The sequence below is a fragment of the Saccopteryx bilineata genome, chromosome 8 (genome assembly GCF_036850765.1).
Source record: "Saccopteryx bilineata isolate mSacBil1 chromosome 8, mSacBil1_pri_phased_curated, whole genome shotgun sequence".
NCBI lineage: Eukaryota > Metazoa > Chordata > Mammalia > Chiroptera > Emballonuridae > Saccopteryx > Saccopteryx bilineata.
In genome coordinates, this window is record NC_089497.1 from 37312243 (window position 1) to 37337684 (window position 25442).

The window sequence follows — 25442 nt, forward strand, 5'->3', positions numbered from 1 at the left end:
ATAGAAATTCAACTGTTCCTTTTCATCGCCCTGGGAGATGGGCTGGGAGGAGCTAATTGGCCTAATTTTTCAAAATGGGGACAGAGCGCAGAGGGGTGAGCTAACCTCCTCCCGGCTGTATGGGGAATCAATGGCATCCTTTTTGGCTGCAGACTGACCTCCACCTGTGGCTGCTGCTCCAGTGAACTCTGGAAGGCAAGATTGAGCAGGCAGTCGATGCACCCACCTCAGTGGTTGCCTTCCTGGCCTTCTCTTCCGCATCCCGACAGCCCTGCACTGCCTCTTGGGCTTCCTTCTGCATCCTAGCAGCATCCGCCTCCAGTTTCTTCTTCTGGCTGAGGAGACTTGTATTCTAAAGGAAAGCAGCCGTCTTGTTAGGCAGCTTGAGACCCATGATACAAACACAAGCTAGTCTGTTTAGGACAGGCAATGGGCGAGGACTCGGGCCACAGCTGAGTTCTTTTCTAGTGGGCCACACTCCCTTAAACAATTATTTCCAACCCCAGGAGGCCACATTTAGAAAAGCCTGTTGCCAGCAAAGGCACACTGGAATGGAAGTGATTTTCACCGATCAGTGTCAAAGAGATGGCGGCCCAAATCAGGAAGGAGAAAGGGATCTAGATAACCTACAAGACCCAACATGTGCTAGTTCTCAACTTGTGTTCTGTATTTCTCTGCCTTTTGCTCTTTAATGGGGTAGAACAAATGTCCCAGAGCAGAGGTCAGGGTCAACTGCAGACCTTTGGGAAACAGAGGGTTGGGGAATAAAAGCCAGTTTCCAGCAAAACGGTCCGGGAAAAACCCATTTTTCTCTTTATCTATCTTCCTTTCCTATTGTGCTTGCAGCAGGGAGGTGGGCATAGTAGTTTAGAGGGGCTTCATTCCCTGCCCCGTGACGCTGGGGGGTTCTTTGTTCTGTGGCTGATGTCCTAATTCTTTCTTTCCTGGGGTGTGACAAGAGGCTGGAGCTGCCTTTACTGCTGTTTGATCCATGTTTGAAGCACAGATTTTCTGAGGGTGTGAACCTTAGTATAGAGAGTGTGTAGAAAAGGCATAAGCTTATGAGCTTTTTTCTCATCGTCTTTTCACTTTCCTCTAGCGAAGGTCTTTCTCAATGGCAGGATTGAGCCTGAGATACAGAAAGAAAGATATCCTGCCTCACAGCTTCTGCCCTGCTGTTTCTTGATGGCATGAAGAATCTTCCAGGAAGGCTTGCATCCTCTGTCCTTCACAGAGAGCCAGGCTCTGAGCACCCCTGGGCTTTCCACGGCCACAGGTGTGGCCTGGAGTGGGTAAGTGTATTTTTCTGGAGTATATTCTGGATATTCACTGCACTTAACTCCTTAGATACCACTTCTCTGTGGCTCTGGCCGGTTTCCTCAGTGGATAGATCATTGGCCCAGCATACGGATGTCCCAGGTTTGATTCTCGGTCAGAAGCAACCATCTTCTTCTTCCCCCCCTTCCTCCCCACTTCTCTCCCTCTTCCCCTCCTGCAGCCAGTGGCTCAATTGGTTTGAGTGTCAGCCCTGGGCACTAAAGATAGCTCATTTGTTCAGAGCATGTCAGCCTCAGGCGCTAAAACACAGCTCAGTTGATTCTTGGGCCCCAGTGGGGGGTTGCCTGGTGGATCCTGGTAGGGACATGTGTGGGAGTCTGTCTCACTATCTCCCCTTCTTTCACTTAAAAAAAGGGGGGGAGAAAGTACTTTGTAAAGGAAAATACAGCTACAAATGATTTGTTTGTACATAGAATCAGTTTAAATCTGCTAGGGAGTTAATGGTTAAAACCTTTTCAAGTTGAATGAGTCTCTAATTGGTTCTTTTTGGGAAAAAGGAGGTTACAGGGTATTTTGTGGTACAGCTCAAGTTTGAAAAAGGAGATATGTAATTCACCAAGGATAAGTCTGGCCTCAGATGATTGCTCTAGGCTAAAGTTCTGAGAATTCAGTAGGGCCCAAGATCCATAAAGATTTCACTGAGCTATTAAAAGACTGTTCTAGTAATTGCAAGGTATCTCCATATGGGTAAGGTTGAGGAAAGGTCCTTAGGAGCAATGTAATATCACCTAGATAACCTGGTTGAAAGATAGTCCCTGGACCAGCAGTGTCACCTGACAACTCCCTCATCTCCTGGGTCCTACTGCAGAGACTGATTCATTAGGTCTAGGGTGAGACGTAGGAACTGGCATTTTGGTATTAATTTCTCTTACACACCTAAAGTTTCAGTAACTGCCATAGAGACCAGCTCTCTACTGCCTAATTCCCCCCCCCCTCCAAAATCCATCTCCTCTTCACTATGCCTGATTAATAGCCTCATCTCTCACTAGACCGGTGGTTTTTCATCACATTCAGATGTGCTGGTGCAGTATCAGTTATAATATGCACAGCAAATGATTTGTTACTAATAGCTATAAAGTACTACAGATAGTGAATTATTTACTTTTTAAAATTCGATATCCTCCCTTATAAAAACCCCACGCATTGTATTTATATCAGCTTTCTTGAGAGAAAAAGAAAACGTTGATGTAAGTTAGCCCACTGGGAATCACACATAACCTACAGCTATTTATTCTGTACCAGGCGGCATCCGAATAGGGTTGTGTCATCCACGTGGACACAGAAGTCAAACTGTAGGTACAAATGAGTCGTAGTGCCTTTCAGCTGACACAGCTCTGGTTTATGCTTCCTTTCTTCTCAATGAGGACAGGATTGGCCTCGGGGCGGGGGCAAGTCTTGGTGGTACAGGACTATACCTACTGCTCAGGAGTACTAGCATCCCTGGACCTTTCCCACTGAATATTAGCGGCACTTCTCAGTCACTGTGGTAACCGAAATACCTCAGAGCATGGTAGCTCCGCCCCTAGTTGATTTAATCCATCCTTCAGAACAATCATGAGAGTAAACTTCCTAAAATATAAACCTAATAACTTCACTTTCAGCTACTTAAAATCCTTCCATAGATACCCATTAGCTGAACGACAGAATTCAAAATCCATCAGTCTCATATTCATGGTCTCTGGTGACTTGCTCTTACTGAGCTTCATTGCCACTGATCTGTCCTTCCCTGACCCCATGATCTAGTGGGTATTTCCATTTCCCTTAACATTCCAATTCCATCTTATCCTCATGCCTCTGTCCTTGACTCTTCTCTACCTGGCTGACCACTCACAGGTCCCTCAGAACTCAGGGTTAAGTATATTGTACATCTACCTGAGTTTACGGCTGTCAGAGAAGCCTTTCTGCAGGAATATGGTCGCTCTATCACAGTACTCACAGCAGGACACTACAGTTCGTTTACTTAGATCTTCACAGTTTTAGGACATTAGAGATATATTTTTTTTTATCTATACCATGTATACCTTTCCAAATTATGGTGGGTGCCCTCAAAATGTTTGTTGAATGACCCATTTACTATATACGTTTGTCCTAGCCACTATGATTTTTCCTGATTCGATGAGAATTGCGAAGATTCTGAGAATTCTTGCTTGGTGTCACTCACATAAGCTTCCGTGAGAGGCCTGAGCCCTGACAGCACTTCAGCAGCAGCTTGGAAGCAGGAGGTGTTCTGCTTTTAGTTTTTTATCCTGGAATGAACATGTGGCTTTAGAGGGAACAGGAGAGGCAGGCAAGTGGTTCTGGAATGCTCAGGAATGTTCCTCTCTCTCCCTAGCACCCTGGTTGTGAAGGCCCTGATGGTCCATTCTTCTGGGAGAAGGCCCTGATGGTCCATCCTTCTGGGAGAAGGCCCTGAGGGTCCATTCTTCTGGAACAAGGCCCTGATGGTCCATTCTTCTGGGAGAAGGCCCTGACGGTCCATTCTTCTGGGAGAAGGCCCTAATGGTCCATTCTTCTGGGAGAAGGCTGGGTGTTATGAGTTAAATTATGAACCTACCCAAAAAAACATTTGTTGAAGTCCTAACCCTCAATACTTTAGAATGTTCTTTATTTGGCAATAGGCTCTTTACAGAGGTAATCAAGTTGAAATAAAGTCTTTAGGGTAGGCACAAACCCAAAATAACTTACGTCCTTACAAAAAAGAGAAAATCTGAATGGAGGCAGATACTCACAGAGGAAAGATGGTGTTAAGACACACAAGGATAATACCATGTGAAGGCAGAGCATTGAAGTGATGCCTCTATAAGCTGAGATTGCCAACAAACCACCAGAAGCCAGGGAAAGGCAAGCAGGAGTCACCTAGGCAACTCAGAGGGTGCGTGGCCCCGCCCGCACCTTGGTTTCAATCTTCTAGCCTTCAGAAATAGGGGAGAATGGATTTCTGTTCTTTTAAGTCACCCAGTTTATGGTGCTTTGTTACAGCAGCCCTGGGAAATCAATACACTTAGGAATAAAGGGCGTGACCGCTACTCTGAAGCCTAAGGCTCTCCCAGTGCCTCACATGCCGCATCCGAGGTTTAACATGGCAACTATGTATGGTCCCAGGCTGACGCCTGTGTGAAAAACCACTGCCCTTAACCAGCTGATGCAAGTAACAAGTAACGAGGAGAGGTTACAGCCCCACCTGGATGTGGAAAAGATTAATTCTTTCTGTGGCTTCCAGGAGTTCCTCCTCCGCCAGCCTGCGCCCACGTTCTGCCTGCTCCTGCAGGGACCTCAGCTCCTCCAGCTCAGACTGCAGAAGGGAGCCGCGCCGCTCAGCCACGGCCACCTGCTCCTTCAGCTCGTTGTTCAGGCGTGTGCTGTCGTCCAGCCGCACCTGGAGGTCCTGGGAGGGAAAACACGGGCCCGGGCCACACATCCCTCTGAGTCCAACGGGATACACACCTGGGCACACATGTTCTGAACAAAAAGCTCCACCAATTTAAATTCAAGTATGTTCCTGCTTTCCTTAAAGGATTTGACTAGCTGTCCCCACTTTTATTGCTCAAAACGATCTGTTGCTTCATTTGTTTCCATCGGCAGAGGCATTCCCCATAATGCACCTGGGAAATACCTTGATTTGAATCTGATGCTGGCCCAGGGCCCTGGTTGCCTCCGACGCCCGCCGGCTGGCACAGCTAAGCTGCAGTTCCAGCTCATTGAGGTCCCTTTCCATGCTCTTCTGCAGCCGGGTCGCCTCGATTCTACTCCTGGTCTCAGAATCCAGACTAGACTGCAGGGAGTCGATAGCGCACTGCTGCTTCTTCCTAATTATAGAATAACGTTCAGGGCGGGGGCATCAGGCACCCAAATTAAGAAAGGTTACCTGCTGTGTACATACAGTTTAGGAAACAGAAATGCATTAAAATTCAAGGAAAAAAAAATCTGGGTAATTAACAAAATGAGTCTAAAGGGTTTTTATTTTTAAAACACAGAAATTGAAGGATTAGGTTAGTGAGTATATTTCCATCATAACAGTCTAAGACTCCCAGACTCACGTCCTGGAAAAAATCAAGGAAAGCACCATAATCTTTTTGAGGTTCCTGTGGGGTAGACTTAGGCTTAAATCCCCCCAAAGACAGTCTAGGGCAAATATCTGTATTTTCTTGAGTGGTGGAGGGACTAAAGGAAGGATGCTTTTTCAGACAGCCATCATACTTAAACACTTACAGTGATGAAAGGTATCTGAACAAGGCAAGAAAGAGCCGTTTAGGTCGAAGGTCGAAACAAGTCCTGCACCCTAGAAATACTGCTCTAATGGCCGCTAGACACCTAATTCTCCTAGCGTAGCACAGTTTTCTCTCTCCAGGAGTTTGAGGGCACAAGCAAGGGCTGGCTGAGAAAACCGACTGCTGTGTGATATTGAATTGCTTCAACATTCTTTCATAAAAAACAAAAGCCCTATGCTGAATTCACATTTGCAAAGTGCCAGACGCATAGACGATCAATGTGTGTTCAGGAAGACAATGAAAAACATTTGGGGAACCCATGGAAATCATTTCCCAGACCTTTCGCAGTGAGTTTGGGACCATATGGCTGAATTCTTGCTGATGGTCGCTGAGAAGAAACATTTACTAGCCTTACCACTACAGATTTTTAATCGAGATCTTGTACTCTCTCATCCCCATCTATGGCAAACTTGGTGGCCACACACGGAAGATCATGCCATTACAAGATGGGAAAAACCTGGAAATGACTTTGAAGAACAGTGGCCGGCTTTCCATCCCTATTCTACATTGGACTCTGACCTAGAGCCAACAAACAAACAAACAAAAGAACAAACTTTGATCATTTACGCCATCAAGTTTTGGTGGCTGTGAGTCAGGATGGTTACCGCTGTAACTATCACAGGCCCTGTTAAGCTGACCCAATGAAACACGGCCTAGTGCTGGACAGATAAGATGGAGGAGAAAACAGCCTGCTGTTCTTCTTCCTCGTAGAGCCTGTCAGCTCAAGCAGCCTCATCTTGGCTCAGACTTAGGTTCCATGTTGAACTGTCTTTGAGCCTGTGTCCTGAGCCCTGAGGCCCGTCAGGAAGGCACACAGCCTGCAGGGGACTAGGAGTGTGGCCAGGGTTTCTGACTGGGTGACAGGCAGAAGCACCCCTTCCCATGACCATAGTCTCTCCGTTAGTAGGGGCTGGTCTCAGAGAAGTTACAGGAATGTATGGAAACAACTCTTTCTGCTTCCAGACCCCGGAGCTCACACCTTCCCTCTGCCAACCCCCTGGCCCGGCCGCCTCATGCTAAGGTCGGCCTCCCATGCCTATCTTTTGGTCCCGAGCCTTTGTTCAGTTTCCAGATAAGAATCCTGTAGGGATGCCAGTATATAAAGTTAATAGAGACTGTGATGGGCTTAATGTGTCTCCCTACACGCAAATTCCTACGTTGAAGCCCTAACCCCCAGTACCTCCTAATGTGACTGTATTTGGAGACAGGACCTTTTAAAGAAGTGATTAAAGTAAAATGAAGCCATAGGGCTGGACCCTAATCCACCTGGCATCTTTATAAAAAGAGAACATTTGGACACACAGAAACACCAGGGTTGCCCTGGACGGTTGGCTCAGCGGTAGAGTGTCGGCCTGGTGTGCGGGGGACCCGGGTTCGATTCCCGGCCAGGGCACATAGGAGAAGCGCCCATTTGCTTCTCCACGCCCCCCCCCTTCCTCTCTGTCTCTCTCTTCCCCTCCCGCTGCCAAGGCTCCGTTGGAGCAAAGATGGCCCGGGTGCTGGGCATGGCTCTGTGGCCTCTGCCCCAGGCGCTAGAGTGGCTCTGGTAATGGCAGAGCGACGCCCCGGAGGGGCAGAGCATCGCCCCCGGTGGGCGTGCCGGGTGGATCCCGGTCGGGCGCATGCGGGAGTCTGTCTGACTGTCTCTCCCCGTTTCCAGCTTCAGAAAAATACAAAAAAAAAAAAAAGAAAGAAAGAAACACCAGGGTTGCACACAGAGAAAGGACCCTGTGAGGACACAGCAAGAGAGAAGCCATCTACAAGCCAAAAAGGCCTCAGGAGAAACCAAATTTGCCGACACTTTGACCTTGGCCTTCCAATTTTCAGGACTGTGAAGAATGAAGCTCTGTTGTGTAAGCCACCAGTCTGCACATTTTGTTATGGCAGCCGGCGCCCATAGCTCCCGCAAGGACATGCTCACTCTACGTCACTAGAAGCTTTAAGACATTTCTCTGTGTCACACAGGAAGAAGCATGTTTGCCACTGCGGACTCTCCTTACACAGGAACACTCCAGCACTCCTAGTCTGATGTCAAAATCCTCTCTATAGAGATACATTCTACTTACGCAGACAAACTGAACGTTTCAAACTGTCTTTTTCCCACAGTTGTTTATGAAACTGCACGAGTGCCTCTAGACACATAAAAAGTACAGTGGTTTAAGGGGCTTGGATGTGATACAGACCTAGAGAATGGCTGCCGCACAATTCATCCGCAGTCAAGATATCTTTAAAATAAAAACTCCCCCAAGTACATTTTTTAAGAAAAATGAAGCTCCCAGAGCTAAGGCGGTATGGTAAAAAAGTTCCTTTTATTTCTTCCTGAAATGTAAAATACAATTCGGGGAAAGAACCCAAGTGTGAAAAAAAAATAATAATAAAACCTTGAAACTTAGAAAAGCTATCGACAGTCAATTCAATAGGTCTTTTATGTTCTCTTGCTATGCCGCTCATCTATATCAGAGAAATGTAACGTTTTCCTTTATTCTAATACGTATGATTCAGCTTTAAAATGATTAACAAGGTATTCTGCTAACCAAATGCCATGTCTGAGTTTGAGATCCTGTTTTTTTGAAGACACACTAAAATATTTTAATTAAAAATGCAAAGAGATATTCTTTGGCAGAGATTCAAATAATAAAAAAAAATTAAGTCAGATGGTGCGTACAACTTAAGACCATGTGGCAATGTTTGATATCATTGAGTTCAGCGGAGTGGACCATATGGCAGGACAAGATGATGGAATATTACCATATACCTAAGGCTATAGGGCAGAGGTGGGTTATGGGTTATGGGTCAAATCTGGACACGCCCATTTGATTTCCAATGAAAACCACCATAGGGTGGTTTTTCTCAAGCTACAGCTGCAGAGTTGAGTAGTTGTGACAGAGCCCCTATAGCCTACAAAGCCAAAGCTACTTACCATCTCACCTTCCATGGGAAAAGTTTGCCTAAGCCACCAATCAGAGGTCAAACCAAAGCAAACAAATGCATTTTGGCAGAATAAGGAATTTCTGTGCCTCGTTCCGTAAAGCTCTTTGCTCTGCAGCTCTCTGGGTATGTCTGGGAGAGCAGAATACAGGCCAGGTGCACCCAGATCTAGGCCAGTGTGGAGACCCTCACACACTCAGCATGTGTTTGAACACTCTGGGTTGGGAGGAATAGAGTTGGTGATCCCCAGAGATTCAGGATATACTGACCAACTTGTTTTTAACCCAGTCTTGGGTCCTGCAGTAGGACTTGACTTAAATGGCAGTTGTGGCCACCAGTTGGCCTTTAAGCTGGCCAATGACATCAGTCCGCCTTTCCTGTGTCAGTGATGGACAGGATCCAAGCCAGCTACCCAAAGCCTCTCCTTTCCTTCCATCAGTGACGACACTATCACCTCCCTACCTCTGGCTATGCTGATTGTAACATTTGTAGAAATGTAAACAAACAAAAAAAATGACCCTATCATCCATAAAAATTTAGGAAGTCTTGGCTAGAGTAGCAGGCACAGTGTCTGCCCAACATTATGTGCTCAAATATCTGTTAAAAAAGCAAAACACGTGACATGCATACGCAGCTGCTCATACTTTTCACCCCCAGCAGGGTTCCAGGCCCAGCTCACTCAGGATTAGTCCTCAGAATCAATGGATGAGCGAGCTGAGCAGCGGAGATGAGTTGAGCGAGTTACTCAGCCTGGAGCACTAGCAAGGTTCTGCCTTTACCTCCGTGTCTCCCTCCAGCTCTTGTGGTCCCTTTGGCTTGCTGGGTCCTATCTCCCAGGCCTCTTTCAGTTCCTGTGGGGTTCCCCATGCTTTATGTGGACATAAGACTTTGAACCTCAGCTTGCCTTTGGGTTCTATACTTTACCTGGTTTATCCTTGATTGCTTGAAATCCTATGCTTTGCTCAAATTTCCCTGACAGTCTATTCAGTTTCCTTACTCTCCCTTCCTCTCTGAGCCTCGAAGGCAGATTAAACCAAGGCACTCTGATACAATCTGTACTCACACAGAGCACTCTGCACAAAAAGAGCCTGGTTTGCTATTTGTGATTTTATAAGATATGCTCATCTTTTCTTTCTGGATGTACTTATTACAGTGATTATGAATCATTAACTAAAACTCATGAATAACTCAGCCCTCCCTGCAGCCCGCTCCTTCTTTTTTCAGCCCCTTCCCGGCTCCTGTCTAGTCCTCCGTTTATTCCTTCTTCTCCAGCCCGAGCTGTTTGGTTCTCCGGCTTCCTTTGCACTAAGATTATCATTGGTGAACAGCTGCCTGACATTCAGATGTACCTGATGACATGCAGACTCTCTGAGGATTCATTTTTCCTTAGCGAGGCATATTAATAGGCAGAGGTTTGACATTACCTGAAATGAGTTTGTTGTTGTTTTTTTTTAACTGCACAAGGAGACATTCATTTTTGTGCCTCATGAAAGGAAGTAGGGCAAATATCAAGGCCCAGTGTTTTTGCCCTTCATCCAAAGAATTCTTTTAGACACTGACACAGAGCCTCCTAAGTAGACCAGAATTCATCCCCACGGTCAGTCCTAGCGAGGGGAGTGCCGATGAGTGAGAGCAAAGACAGCTCAAAGCACACAGAGGGCCAGATTGGGCTTGACATCCTCATTAAAAAAAATGACCCCCCCCCCCCATGGGAGTTCTGTTTGAAAACGGGCTATGGGAAAGAGGCCAGTTCAACTGTACATGAAAAATATTTAACAAACACACTGAAAGCAAGTTGCCAGCTGAACTTCAGACTCGAACGACTTTCCTTGCTGACATATGGCATTGACTTAAGGGAACAGATCAGATAGATAATATAATCACAGTTAATTCCATGTGTTTATAATTGTGCCTTTGATCCATAAAGTGTGAAGTGCTTTGCCAACATTAGCTTATTGATCTTCCTTCCCACCTTCTGTGACATGTAGGGGGCTGCTTTCATCCCCTCTTCACTGAGAAGCTAAGAAGCGAGATGTCTAAAGTCATCAGCTTGTAATGATGAAGTTAAGAAAAGATCCTGCCACCCATGAATCATGTCTGATTCAGTCTCCCGACTATTAGGACTCAGCTGCTTCAACAGGGATTCAATAAGCAGCTCAGCTCTTGGCTCTGCAAACAAATGGCTGCAGGTACAGGCAGGGGGTGTGAGCATTTCATTCTGGTCTGACATTCATTTTCATTTTCATGTACAGCATCAAAGTTTTAGTTCTTTCCCTCCACTGTGTAGTATTATCAGTTTCCTGAATACCCAAGAAAAAGACGTTTTATACAAAGACCCGGAGAGTATACACAGTGATTGTATTTATAATTAAGCTTTTCTCTATGTGTTTGTTGAGTTTTGAATATATATAGAAGCTGCTCAAATGTAAACAAAAGGATAAAAACTGACCATAATTGTGTAGATGTACTTCTTGATAATAACAGTGGTGAGCTTTCTAGAAAGATGCTAGTGTAGTGTTAGACTGGCTAAGGTTCTTTGATCATGTTCCAACGGAGGCCATAAAAATAGCCAAATGCAGTGAGTTCTGTTCAATCTAGAGTTCTGAAATATACAACTGTTACTTATCAAGATAATCTTAAATACCTAAAATTTTCTATTTCTTCATCTTTCTCTGAAAGCTTTCTTTCCAGTTGCTCATTAGTTTCCAAGAGCTCAAGCTGGAAACGAAGAATCTTGCTTTCATTACGTTCCAGAGCTCCCTGAAATACATAAATAAAAAGCACTAAATTAAGTATACTTTTAGATAAAAATTTTTTCTTCTCAAAAGGTATGTCACTAATGTAGCTCTCTTTAGAGTTGCCGGGGAAGATCTAAACTCAAAGCAGGTCCCTGAAGTTTGGAACAGGACAAAACAAGTTTATCACTTTTGTCTGGCATGTGGTAGAAGGCAGTCAGACAGGCATGAGCAGAGCAAGGAAGATGTCTGAAGGTCACCGAAAGCTCTGGGTGCCAAGCAATGGGCAAAACTTGGAAAATAAGGACCTCCCCCATGGGGTGACCTTTTTTCCCCTAGCATATTGCTGGTCACGTGGTTTAGACCCCTGACCTTTCATATCTCTGACCATTCAGTTCAGACCCTCTCGTGACCTTTCCTCCCCTGGCATGTTGCTGGTCATGTGAGTTAGACCCCCTTAGAAGAGAAACAGGGAACAAACAAGGAGGTCAGAAAGTAGCCCTCAAACATTAAATCCTCAGGACAATAAGCTTCTGGTCTGCATCAGATATATCTGCGCCTCAGTTGTGTTTCAGCTCCAGGCCCAGAAAAGCTGCAAAACCAGACAAGCAACACCATGGACACCATGGCTGACTTCAGGACCAGGTACATTGACTAAAGGCCTCCTGCCCTGGTGCTGACCAATTAGAAGAGACCACAACTCTGAAAGGACACACCGGGAAAGCTGATGAATATTCTATTGGGATCCTCCCCTGGGCTATACATCCTCAAGGAGGAAGACCCAGTGCTGCTCTCTCTGTGGAGCATGCCCTCTCTTTTCCCCACCTCCTTCCCTCCAGGAAATTTTCTTCGCCTCTCTCTAAGCTCCAAGGGCCCTTCTTTTACCTCTACATATAACTTGTTTCCTGAGCCCATTCCTTCTAGAGCTCGCTTATTCTACCTCTGTGACTTTCTTTTATAGCTCAACTCTTGACTCTGAATTCCTTCTTAGCCAGAACGCAAGGACCGAGGTTGCTGAACTGAGGTCCAGTCTGATTCCACCGCTCTAACACCTGGTGCCATTTCAAGAACTAGAACACCTAGGGTAGGTCAAGAACTAAAGTTCTAAAGCCTTTTTAAAATAGAAAATTCTGATCTTTTCTGTGACTATATTTAAACTTTTAAATTTATTACTCTGGATTTTTTCTAATGTTGTCTATCTTTGGGATGAATCAATAGAAGTATAAAGCTAGGACAAAGATTCCACCTGGAATCTTTTAATTCTGAATATCACAAAGGGATATAGAAAATGTTGAAAGTATTCAGAGAGCAAGAAAGAGAATAGTGCCCAAATACTGTCATATGAACAATAAAGGCATTTAGGATGCATTTGAAACATAACACTTAGTGTGAGCCATTATCACCATAATTATTAATACTACTTCAAATGGATTACTTTGACAGATAGAGATATTCCCTGTCCCTTTGAATATTCAAAGATAAACAAAGCAACTACTCCATGGATTATTATAAAGGTGATTTAATTAACAAAATGTAGGTTTGATTAAATTTTTTAAATCTCATCTAAAAATAAAAGTTATATAGAAGAAGAAACAGGGGTGCCAGGTAATAACAGTGGTGAGCTTGGAGGATACTGAAGAGGATGTTTATAAAGGGCATCAAGGGTGGTGACAATCTATTGGTCGGTTAACAATGGGCAGACAGTCCTGAGGGCAGGAGTAATTTTTATAGTAGTCTCTCCTGAGGAAAGATTAGCACATGCCACCAAAATTAAAAAGTAAAACTAATGACCAGGCGGTGGTGCAGTGGATAGAGCGTCGGACTGGGATGCAGAGGACCCAGGTTCGAGACCCCAAGGTTGCCAGCTTGAGCACAGGCTCATCTGGTTTGAGCAAAAGCCCACTAGCTTGAACCCAAGGTCACTGGCTCCAACAAGGGGTTACTCGGTCTGCTGAAGGCCCACGGTCAAGGCACATATGAGAAAGCAATCAATGAACAACTAAGGTGTCTCAACGTGCAATGAAAAACTAATGATTGATGCTTCTCATCTCTCTCCATTCCTGTCTGTCTGTCCCTGTCTATCCCTCTCTCTGACTCACTCACTCTCTGTCTCTATAAAAAATAAAAATAAAAATAAATTTAAAAAGTAAAACTGAGTAGCAATTTCAAAACAAAAATAATAAAGATGTTGGAAATTTTAATATGGCTTAAGGTCTCGCTGCTGCTCTCTAAACACTACCTTCAATATAAAAGAAAATAAATCAAAATCAAATGCTGGGGTTGCAATTTCCTCGTAGGGAATGGTACCCTTCCTTTCTTCAGGGGAAACTGCCACCTCTCATCCTCCAGACCGCACTGAGAAAGTGAATCTCTGGAAAAGGTGACCCTGAGATAATTTGAGTTTTGTGACTTCAAAAATAATCTGATAAAGTTTCTCATAAAGGCTCACCCAGGGAAATAAATAAGCCAATTTTACAAATACATGTCCAAGTTGATAAAGTATTTATGGACGTGGCTGAAGACAACACTTGAGAAAATGTGAATAGAGTAGAATGCCATCTAGTGGCACTAAACGGTATGCGCACTATGACAAGAGTCTCACCTTTGATGTGAGTGCTGGTCACTTTAATACACAAAGATGTCTATATGTTATACAGGACTAAAATTACCCCTGACCAATCATACCTCTTATTGGATTGTCATGGTGCTTGAAGTTTTTACCATAGAAGTTACTTCTTTGGGTTAAAGTGATAGCTTTAGAAAGTCCCAAGCTAGGATGCCCAGAGAACCCACCAAAGGGAACAAATAAATGAAAAAGAAGTTTACCGGTTTTGCAAGGACCAATCTTGCCAGTAAATGCCACACCACACTACTAATAGAAAGGACTCTATACAAAATGTGGGCGACTTTGGAAAAACAATTATGCAGAGAAAGGCAAAAAAAAAAAAAAAAAAAAAAAAAAGAACTTGTCAAGAGCTGTCCACTTGACAACTCTCTGTGCAAGGGCAATATGAACACAGCTTCTGTCTGGCAGGCTTGTTACAGAAATGTACTGGTGAGATAAATTTAACAGACACTGCTTGGCACAAAGCAGTCTTCTGGGGTCTAATTTTCCATTGTCACACTTCCAAAAGGCCCCTGCCTAAAACTGCCTGCTGTGTCTTCTAAAACTTGTTTTCTATGTTGGAGGGTGAGTGGGTGGGACTGCATTTTAATACCACTGGGTGCTCATTCAGAGGGTGGATCAAGAAAAGGAAATTGGGCTGTGAGAAAAGAGGCTTTGCAGGGCTTATTAACTACTTAATGGCTGTGACAATATGACTTCCTTTTCAGTTCACCCTCTTTGACAAAAGGTCTTCTGAGTAGTCCTTTCAGTCACACCTAGGGATAAAATCACAGAGTTTTCCTGAACTTTTAGTCCATACCACTGAAAACTTTCTTGTTAAACAACCCACACAAAATGAGCTCTCAGAAACAAATTAAAGGTTTTTTTTGAGGGGGAAAAAAGTGTTTTGACTGATACTGTTTAGAGAGGAGGAAGTAGAAGGATATTTATTCATTCACTTTCAACAAATAGTTATTGAAATTCCACTACACAGAAGGCAATGTTCTAGACCAGTGCTTCTCAAATGTTAATGTAACGTGAACCACCAACGGGTCTGGTTAAAATGCAGATGGATTCAATAGAGCCAGGGAAAAGCCTGATAAGTCTACATTTCCACAAGCTCCCTGGCGATGCCCATTCTGAGTAGTGAGGGTCTAGGCACTGGGGATAAATTGGTGAACAAGGTAGACATGGTTTCTGGGTTTCTATTCCCAGTACATTCAGGGAATTTGAATCCACGATTGCTTATTCTGCTCTCTGAGCCTCGGTGATATCAAGCACTTGGCAGAGTGCCTAGCGTGCAGTTCACATGTGAATGAGTGCCCCGCATTGCTGTTCGTACTGGAGTGCAGACCTTCTGTTTTGTCACAAGGATAAGAAACCTTTGCTCCTTGAAGGTAATACCTCTGCTTCCTCCAGCGCCCCCTGGACTTCAGTCTTCTCTTGTTCAATCTGTTTCTTGATATTTTCCATGTCAGCTAACTTCTCGTTTCCTTCTCTCAGCTGATTTGTCAGATTAGAAATCTCTTCTGAAAGGGGAAGAAAGCAAAGTTAGTGAAAGGAGCCAGTCTCAGACCCATGCTATATCAGGCAGAGCAGACTGGTCCCATAGGCCCGCTGGGACTATAGACATGGCACCCTTGGTAACTTGATAGCAAGGCCACCTCTGGCACAGAAGGGACCTTTGTATGAATTTGAAAAAGGCATCCTTTCTTCGGTATAATTTTTGTCATCTGCCAGAAAGTTGCCTACAGCAACTGGTGAGTATGGTGCTTCCCAGAGTCCTGTGCTTTGAACACCTGTGCAACTCCATAAGGTGGTCCTGCTTGCTGGAGCCACCCCACATTCTGCGAGGCGGAGCTCAGACCTGGAATCCTTACATTTCCAGTGTAAGTGCTGTGCTGTCAACACCAGCGGCTGCTGTTTTGTTAGCTGCCCCTCAACACTGGGATGGGTTTCTGAAGTGTAAGCTGGGTCACTGTCTGCCAGAAGCCAATGCAATGAGCCCAAACAGACCAACAAATCTGAAGGAGCTGAAGCATTTGAGGGTTTGTGGCTAGCTTCGCATGAACACCAGCCTCTGACAGAGTAAGGCATCCGAACCTCCACCACCTGTTACTGTTATTGTCAGTTCTGCCTCTTCCTGAAGGAAAACCTCAAGTACCTAAGAGGTGTGGGGTGGGCCACGTGGCTTTGAGACTTGTCCACAGTCCAGGGGCAGCAGGAAGAGCTGAAGGGCTTGCCTCTCCTCTGGTTCTGAGACCCGGGCCGGGTGTGATGTGACAAGAATTTTTTTAAATTACAAAAACAAACCCATTAGATAGCACTTCTCATGCGAATAATAAGTCCTTCTATGATAAACTCTTTTCAGCCTGACCAGGCGGTGGCGCAGTGAATAGAGTGTCAAACTGGGATGCAGAAGACCCAGGTTCAAGACCCTGAGGTCACCAGCTTGAGCACGGACTCATCTGGTTTGAGCAAAAGCTCACCAGCTTGGACCCAAGGTTGCTGGCTGGAGCAAAGGGTTTCTCGGTCTGCTGAAGGTCCCCGGTCAAGGCACATATGAGAAAGCAGTCAATGAACAACTAAGGTGTCACAATGAAAAACTGATGATTGATGCTTCTCGTCTCTCTCTGTTCATGTCTGTCTGTCCCTATCTATCCCTCTCTCTGACTCTCTCTCTGTAAAGAAAAAAACAAAAAACAAAAAAAAACTCTTTTCAGAAGAGGTGTTCCCAAGAGAAAACTCAGGGTACTGGTTCTCTATTGGCCACAACTTAAAATCACTTGGAGATCTTTTTTGTTGTTGTTTTCAAGATTTTACTTATTCATCTTAGAGAGGGGAGAAGGAGATGAAGAAGAGGAGCAGGGAGCTCAACTCCCATATGTGTCTTGACCAGGCAAGCCCAGGGTTTCGAACCGGCAGCCACAGCATTCCAGGTCAACACTTTATCCACCGTGCCACCACAGGCCAGGCTAGAGAGCTTTGGAAACAGAATTCCGCCCATGCTTCTGCATAAGGCCCACCCAGACCAAGTGTGATTCCCAGACAAGCAGCACAGGCCTCACTTGGGAACTTGTTTGCAATACAAATTATTAGACCCCTTCATAGACCTAATGAATCAAAAACTGTCAGGATGGGGCCAGCCAACTGTTTTAACAAGACCTCGGGTGATTTGGATACAGCTAAAGTTTTCTAACCACTGTTCCCAACCCTCTTCTATGTCCAGTCAGTGATCTGATCATGGATACAGGTCAACATAGAAAACAAGTTCTATTCATGCCTCCAAAAGTCGTGAACTTGCTCCCAGGACAACTCAGGGTTTGGATGCACATCACCGTGGCTGCTGGCATCAGCTAGCAGTGCCCAGGGCACCTCAGGGTTTGGATGCACATCACGTGGCTGCTGGCATAAACTGGTAGCCTCTTTCAAGGGCTGCCTGGCATTATCTCAAAATTGAAAAATTCATTTCTTTCATTCAGCAATTTCATTTCCAGGACTCTATCCTACTAATATATTTTTACATGTCTACAAATATATGTACAGGGATGTATGAATACAGTCTACTTAAATAAGTGTTAGCCATGCTTACAAAACACTGTGTAGCTACTGATAATCACATGACCGGTCTCCACATAAAGGTTCACAGGCGCATGGGAAGGTGGCGCAGTCCAGTAGGTAAGCATGTGCAAACCAGTGTCAAGCTGGCTGGGCTAACACCTCAGATCTGCTACGTATCGACTATGAAGTTGAACAAGTTCTCAACCTTATGTGACTCAATCTAATCTGCATTTTACAGATAGAAAAACTGACACCGAAGATTGTTCTGAGAATTAGATCTGGAAACAGCCCAAGTGTCCATCAGTGGACGAGTGGATTAAAAAGCTGTGGTACATATACATATGGAATACCACGGGGCCATGAAAAAGAAGAAATCTTACCTTTTGCGACAATATGGATGGACCTGGAGGTTATTATGCTAAGTGAAATAAGCCAGGAGGAGAGAAAAATATCATATGACCTCACTTATTTGAGGAATCCAATGAACAAAGTGAACTGAGGAACGGAAGAGAGGCAGAGGCGGGGTCACAGGGACCAGAGGGACAGCTGTCAGAGGGAAGGGGGATGAGGGGATGGGATCAGAGAAGGTGAAGGGATTATTGAAATTATATATACATAACACAGAGATACAAATAACAGGACAGCAAATCCTAGAGGGAAGGGGGGAGGGTGCTGTGGGGAGAGGGGCCTAAGGGAATATAAAGGGGGACACAGGGTGGGTGTGAGGGAGTTAATATTCAGTGGGACACTTGAATCCATGTAAACAAAATAAATTACAATTAATAAAAAATTTTTAAAAATGAGATTGTTCTGAGAATTAAACAATAAATAATCGTATATAAAACAGTGCCTGACACATAGTATGGGCTATGGAAATATTTGTTAAATTAGAAAATATACTGATATATGAAAAAAAAAGTGTAGAATAATTTGTAATTTGAGTACAATATACATGCCTGGATATGCATAGAAAATTTTGGTAAGGCTATGGATATAAAGAAATTCTTAATTGTGGCTTTCTTTACAGAATAGAATTGAGGCCAATGATTAACAAAAATAATCTTATTTTAGAATGAAAATAGTATCTGTAGTAAAACAAAAATTATTTAAGCATGAAAAAAATAGACAAGTTAAAACCTGAGAGGGGCCATGCCCATGTGAAGCGTCTGCCCACGGGGACAGCCTTGCCCTTGCGCCCGGCTGTCCCAGGGCCTTGCTCCTGCTCTGGCTCCACGCCCGGCTCCGAGTACCTTGAAGGTTCTTGTTCTCGCTCCGCAGGGTCTCCTGGCTCACAGTGCTCTCCTCATAGGCGTGCCTGAGCTTGAGGAGCTCGGCGCCCAGGGCCCGGGCCTCGTTCTGAGCGGCACCCAGCATCGCCTGGGCCTCCTCGTGCCTCCTCCTCCAGTCGTCCCGGCACGTGTCCCAGTGCCGCTGCCTCTGGTCCAGCGCCGCGGCTGCGGAGCGGGCCTTCCCCAGGTCCGACAGGGCGTCCCCGAGCTCCAGCTGCAGTCTGTGCCTGGCCCTCTCCAGGGACGCGTTTCTGGCACTGGCCACGCCCATGGCTTCAGTGGCCTCCTGCAACTGAACTGCCAGCTTCTTCCTGACAAAAGGAGACCCGAAAGGCAAGTGAAGCCACCATCCTCAAGAGCTTGATTAAAGATCGTGCTTGGGGAGGAAATAGGATGGCCCCTGAAGGTGGATTAATATGAAGCAAAATCAGCTGCGTCTGAAAATGACCTCCCTGTGTTTACAGAACCCAGGGGTCTGCTGACCCTCATCCTCTCCCGTGGTCGTGTGTCCTTCATCCCCCCCACTTTCCATCCTGGCCTTGGAACTGAGGCCCTCTAAATCCTTTTAAGTTTTTGCTCACCCTAACTCTGAGAAATGCAATAAAGCATATAGACTTTAAGGAACTTATAAAACTCAATACCAAAAAAACATACAACCCAACTAAAAAATGGGCAAAGACCTGACTAGAACTTCTCGAAAGAGGACCTATAGATGGCCAATAGGCATATGATAAGATGCCAAATGTCACTAGTCATCAGAGAAATGCCAATTAAAACCACAAAGAGATACCACCTCACACCTGGCAGATGACTATCGTCAATAAGTCAACAAACAACAAGTGCTGGCGAGGGTGTGGAGAAAAGGGAACCCTCCTGCACTGCCGGTGGGAATGCAGACTGGTGCAGCCACTGTGGAATAAAGTATGGAGATTGCTCAAAATATTTAAAATGGAACTGCCTTTTGACCCAATGATTCCAGTTCTGGGAATTTATATAAAGAAATCCAAAACACTAATTTGCACCCCTGTGTCCATTGCAGCATTATTTACAATAGCCGAGATCTGGAAGCAGCCCAAGTGTCCATCAGTAGGTGAGCAGATAAAAAAAGCTATGGTACATTAACACAATGGAATACAACTTGACCATAAAAAAATAATGAAATCTTACCCTTTGAGATGGACCTGGAGAGCATTATTCTAAGTGAAATAAGCCAGTCAGAGAAAGACAAGTACCCTATGATCTCACTTATATGTGGACTCTAATGAACAAAATGAACTAACAAGCAAAATGGACACAGACTTACAGAGAGCAAGCTGGCAGGCAGCTTTTGGTGGGGGGCAGCCTGAGGGGGGGGGTGAAAATATTGAGCAAAGAAGGGGGAAAGAGAGAGGAAAAAACTAATGAACACAGTGTAGTGACTGCAGGGAGCCAGTGCCGGTGGGGGTGGAGGGGGTCAGGAGACCGTGTGGGGATGGATGGGGATGGCGGGAGACTTGACTTGGGGTGGCGAATTCACAGTGCGGTGGACGGATGACGTGTTGTGGAATTGTGCGCCTGAACCCTGTGCCCAGTGTCACCCCAACAAATTCAACTGAAAAAACCCTTAGGCATATCTAGTTTCTAAGAGCTCCATGGCTATGTTGCTTCCACAGAACATATGTTGGCTCTCACCACTTCAGCTCTGCCCAGATTTATACACCCAAATCCATCACACTGTTAAGCTCATTTAACAGGTCCCACTGCTCTTCTGGGGCACCGGAGCCCCCATCTGCATCTGCTGAGATGAAGGGGTGTATTAAAGCGCCTCTTCCACACCCCCCCCACCCCCAGTACAGTGCTTTGCTTTCTAACACAATGTGTTCTCTTGCTCACATCTCCTGCAGGGCCACTGGCAGTCCCATTCTTCCTCAGTCATCATGCTTCTTAGATGAAAAATACTGTAAGTACCAAAGCCTTCTCTCATCCACTGTAATTAAAAAGGGAATGGTCCTCAGGAATTCACATGTGCCACACAACTAGCACAACACAGTAATGTGGTCACAAAGCCTCTTTTTTGGTGGAATCCTACAAAAACCAGTCTGTGCTCAAACATCCAGGAAGGAGCTGGACACTAACAACTTCTCTTTTCTTACCGGCTTTGTAAACACGGTCACTTCATGTCTTTGCTCCATTTTTCTTCACTCTTAAGAGGAGATTCTGATGTGCTACATAATGCCCATAGTTAACAAAACGGTGCTGTGTACCGGAAAGTTGCCGTGAGAGTAGAGCTTTAATGTTCTAACACTAACAACTTCTCTTTTCTTACCGGCTTTGTAAACATGGTCACTTCATGTCTTTGCTCCATTTTTCTTCACTCTTAAGAGGAGATTCTGATGTGCTACATAATGCCCATAGTTAACAAAACGGTGCTGTGTACCAGAAAGTTGCCGTGAGAGTAGAGCTTAATGTTCTCACCATAACAACAATAACAACCACCAATGGTAATCATGTAGGGTCAACATTTTGCAATACGTCCATGTATCAAGTCTTAACATTGTATATCTCAAGTTTACACAATGTTAGAGGACATTACATCTCAAAAAAAAAAAAAAAAAGCTGAAGAGAGAGAATGTTTAACCCCACCTAAAACAAGAGTCAAATTAAATAATTATGTGTTTTTAAATTACATTAGAAATGCTCAATTGGTAACAGAAAACAGGAATTTAACTCTGTTGGTTTTCCCAGAACGAAGGGGTTGCAGCAGAACACCCCTTGGTTCAACTTGACAACCAGAAGTAACTACTTAGTTGTCTAGATTAGACATGGGGATGTGGGAGCTTAAGAAACCAAATTCCTATTGTTGGGGCATTTAGATTTAGAAGCAGTAAACTGCCTCTCAGGCAAGCTAGATTCTACTACACTTCGCATATCACGTGAACCCAAGCCTGGAAATCAAGAGACAGATTGTCAATTTTCCAACAACAACAACAAAAATAGAATCCTAGTTTTGTTTTGTTTTGTCTTGTTTTGTGGCTTTATCTCCCCAAGGTGACCAAAGCATAATTCAGAGACTGCTTTATTTAATCGATGTTCAACTAAGTTTAAAGCAAACATAGTTTTGGGGTATTACTATATTATTTTTCTTTAGTTGTCATGTATGACAGAAGAACAATTTGTTAGTTTTGACAAATCTATATGGTCATAAAGTAGTCTTACACTTTCCCTTTTCCCTACCCCTCAGAAAAGGCCATCAAACAGAATGACTGACAGACACTTTCACTCAAATTCTTTATTTCAGAAGAAAAAAAAGTCTTGCTTTAGAAGCAAATGCTGTATTTTGGATATGAAGAGCCATTTGAGTTGAAAGCCCCACATTTCTGTGGTCCAGATTCTGCAAAATACCTATCACAGGTATTTTTAGTATCTGTCATCCCAAAGCCCTTTTTAAGTTACTGTGGATACAGAGATGGATCGCTTGGTACCTGTTCTGGGACAGATCACAGCATCTGTTCAACAACTGCACAGCAATTTTATCTCAAAGATTTAGGTGAAGGACTGAAAAACAACATTTTTGGTTGAAGCTAAAAAGAAATGTATTAATCTGCCCTGGATTTTTGCCAAGCTACCAAGCCAGGGACACATTCTTTTGAGTAAACCATTATTGGTTATAAGCCGGGGTTGTTTGACATGTTCTCTCAAAGATATAGTCTCTCGATTTCTTAGCAAAACGCTTCAGTACTATACCGTGGTACCAAGTCTTGATTCATTCGGACCCCAAATTTCTGTAGTTCCTGAGAAGAACTTCTAAAGCCATTATGTAGTGTTGGCTATAAAACTAATATTCTAACCCTAGAGGTGGCCTGAGGGTGATTTCTTTTCAAAGAAAACTTGATCCCATAAGGCATTATGACAGATCCTAATATGTTTCCCACTCCCCCTGTCCATCTCCACAGACCAGTTTGTAATCTACAGTTGTCAGCCAGCAACACAATGACTTTAATGTATGGAGACCTGTACAAATATGAACTCAATTACTCTGGTGCTCCAAATGAAATATAGGCTTTTAAGTGCTACCCCATTTTCAAACTATAGCTCAAAGCCACATCTTCTATGAAGATTTTCCTTGTGCCCTTAGGAAGAGCCTCCTTTCTTTCCCCAGGACCTCTTTTTAGTCTTATCATTTCAAGTGACATTTTTTTTAAAGATTATTGATTTTAGAAAGAGGAGAGAAAGAGAGAGAAAGGGGGGGTGGAAGGAGAAGCAGGAAGAATCAACTCATAGTTGCTTCTCATATGTGCCTTGATCAAGCAAGCCCGAGGTTTTGAACCTGCAACTACAGCATTCCAGGTCAATACTTTATCCACTGCACCACCACAGCCCAGGGGTATAATTTTAATTTTTTTAGCCCCTCTAGAGCATGTATTTCTTGCCAGTGGTGGCTTTTTCAGCATTGGTCTTGGGCTTGTTTATGCATCAGGCCCTATCCTCATGCTCATCTATGTAACTAACTCTAGGTTCAGGGTCACCCTGTTCTACTCACTTGGCATCCTCCAAGTCTTCAGTTCTCTGGATGACGTCACCTTCGTACTTCATTCTCCACTGCACCGTTTCAGCGTTGCCTTTGGAGAGAGCCCGGAGCAGCTCAGACTTAGCCTCCTGTTCTTCTTCATATTGCTCTCGTAGAAGGTCGCAGTCATGCCTCGCTGACCGCAGGGACTGGGCTAAGGCACTCTGTGACTACATGGGACACAATACACACGGCAGAAAGACAACACCACCATTAACAACAAAAGCCTTGGAGGTGACATCATTTTTTTAAGATAAGGTTAATAACAACCTGCCACAAATCCAAGCTGAACCTGAACCTAGTAAGATAATATACCAGATAGAGAATTTGGGACAAGAAGAGAAAGAGTAGAGTATCTAATTGCAGCGGTTAAGACAGGAAAGAGGGCTCTATTTAGGGAAATGCCAGCCTGACTATGTGGGCTTCAACAGGAGACAGGCCCGCTGTTCTGGAAATAGTGGAGACTGCAAAGGTAGCAAGGAGAATATGCATTATCACTGAGGCCAGTGGTCGGCAAACCACGGCTCGCGAGCCACATGCGGCTCTTTGGCCCCTTGGGTGTGGCTCTTCCACAAAATACCGCATGCGGGTGCACAGGTCCGCGCAGGGGTGTCGGTCAGTCCTAATTAAGTTAATAACAATGTACCTACCTATATAGTTTAAGTTTAAAAATGTGGCTCTCAAAAGAAATTTCAATCGTACTGTTGATACTTGGCTCTGTTGACTAATGAGTTTGCCGACCACTGACTTAGGCAATAAGATTTACATTTAGCAATATATAAGTTTCAGATCTTATTTGGACTAGAAAGGACCGCTGAGATTTAGTCTAGACTTTTCATACCATTGATGAGGAAATCAAAATCTTTATTTCATCAGTAACTCTCTGACAAAATATCTCATCCCTTTAAACTGCGCTATCCAAGAGAACCTTCTGTAGTGAGGAAATATTCTATGTGTACACTGTCCAATGTAGCAACCGCTAGCTACATAGAGCTGCTAAACATTCCACATGTACTCAGGACAATGTGTGGCTAAAACTGAATTTTAATTTTTTATTTTTTATTTTTTTGTAGGGACAGAGAGGGACAGAGGGATAGACAGGGACAGACAGACAGGAATGGAGAGAGATGAGAAGCATCAATCATCAGTTTTTCGTTGCGACACCATAGTTGTTCATTCATTGCTTTCTCATATGTGCCATGACCGTGGGCCTTCAGCAGACCGAGTAACCCCCCTGCTCGAGCCAGTGACCTTGGGTCCAAGCTGGTGAACTTTTTGCTCAAACCAGATGAGCCCACGCTCAAACTGGCAACCTCGGGGTCTCGAACCTGGGTCCTTTCGCATCCCAGTCCGACGCTCTATCCACTGCACCACCGCCTGGTCAGGCCTGAATTTTAATTTTATTAAATTTTAATTAATATTGATTTAAATTTATAGAACAACTACCATTCAGAACTGCCTGAAACCTGGCTGAATGGAAGTCCTATAGCTAGGGAATTAAAGAAGAAGCAACATCAAGAATGGCAGGAGGAGCAGAGATGCAGAATGGGCTGGCCCCACGCCCATCTGTAGTGAATAAAAAGCAGGAGGGATATCCCGGCTATAGAGGTCTGCCTGAGGAGCAAGGCTCACATCAGGCCTCCTAGCCCAGGGTTCCAGTGCCAGGAAGAGAAGTCCCCATTACATCTGGCTATAAAAACCAATGGAGACTGTGTCTGAGTGAGACAGAAGGCTGCTGGAGTTCCAGATGTTCCTCTTAACGAGCCTGCGCATGGACTTACTCTGACTCCCTCCCTCTGAGCTCCAGTGCTGGGGCAGCAGTTCAAAAGGCAGAAACCCTTGGATGGTGAATGAGGAGCAACAGAATACGGTGACCCTGAGGAGTGTGCAGGGTTTGGAACCTGGTAAACTTGGCCTCAAATAAGGGATCCTTCTTCTTATTTAATCTTTATTAATTAAGCAGCTGCTCCAGGCATTAGTGTTTCAGTAGTAAATGGGACAAGGACAAAGTCGTTGTCATGAGGAGCCAAAAAGGAGTGAGAGGATACAGAAAGCAAACATGTAAACAAATTAATAAATGATAGAGCTAACAGGAGTAAGACGATAAAAGAGACTAACACACTCTGGAATAGTTAACTTCTTCTCATCATCTCCAAAGACCTTGGAGAAGGG

At 44.5% G+C, this 25442-nt stretch overlaps 1 protein-coding gene across 1 annotated transcript in view; it reads right to left on the reverse strand.

Annotated features, from left to right (window-relative positions):
- The window catches only part of MYH15 (myosin heavy chain 15), a 173044-nt gene that overhangs the window by 29560 nt on the left and 118042 nt on the right, over positions 1 to 25442 (reverse strand). The window contains exons 30-36 of the mRNA XM_066241634.1: positions 23244 to 23440; positions 18686 to 19035; positions 15279 to 15403; positions 11179 to 11294; positions 4952 to 5144; positions 4520 to 4723; positions 227 to 352 (exon numbers count right to left, since the gene is read on the reverse strand). Of these exons, the coding sequence (XP_066097731.1) occupies positions 227 to 352; positions 4520 to 4723; positions 4952 to 5144; positions 11179 to 11294; positions 15279 to 15403; positions 18686 to 19035; positions 23244 to 23440 (1311 nt within the window). The remainder of the gene's footprint in view (positions 1 to 226; positions 353 to 4519; positions 4724 to 4951; positions 5145 to 11178; positions 11295 to 15278; positions 15404 to 18685; positions 19036 to 23243; positions 23441 to 25442) is intronic.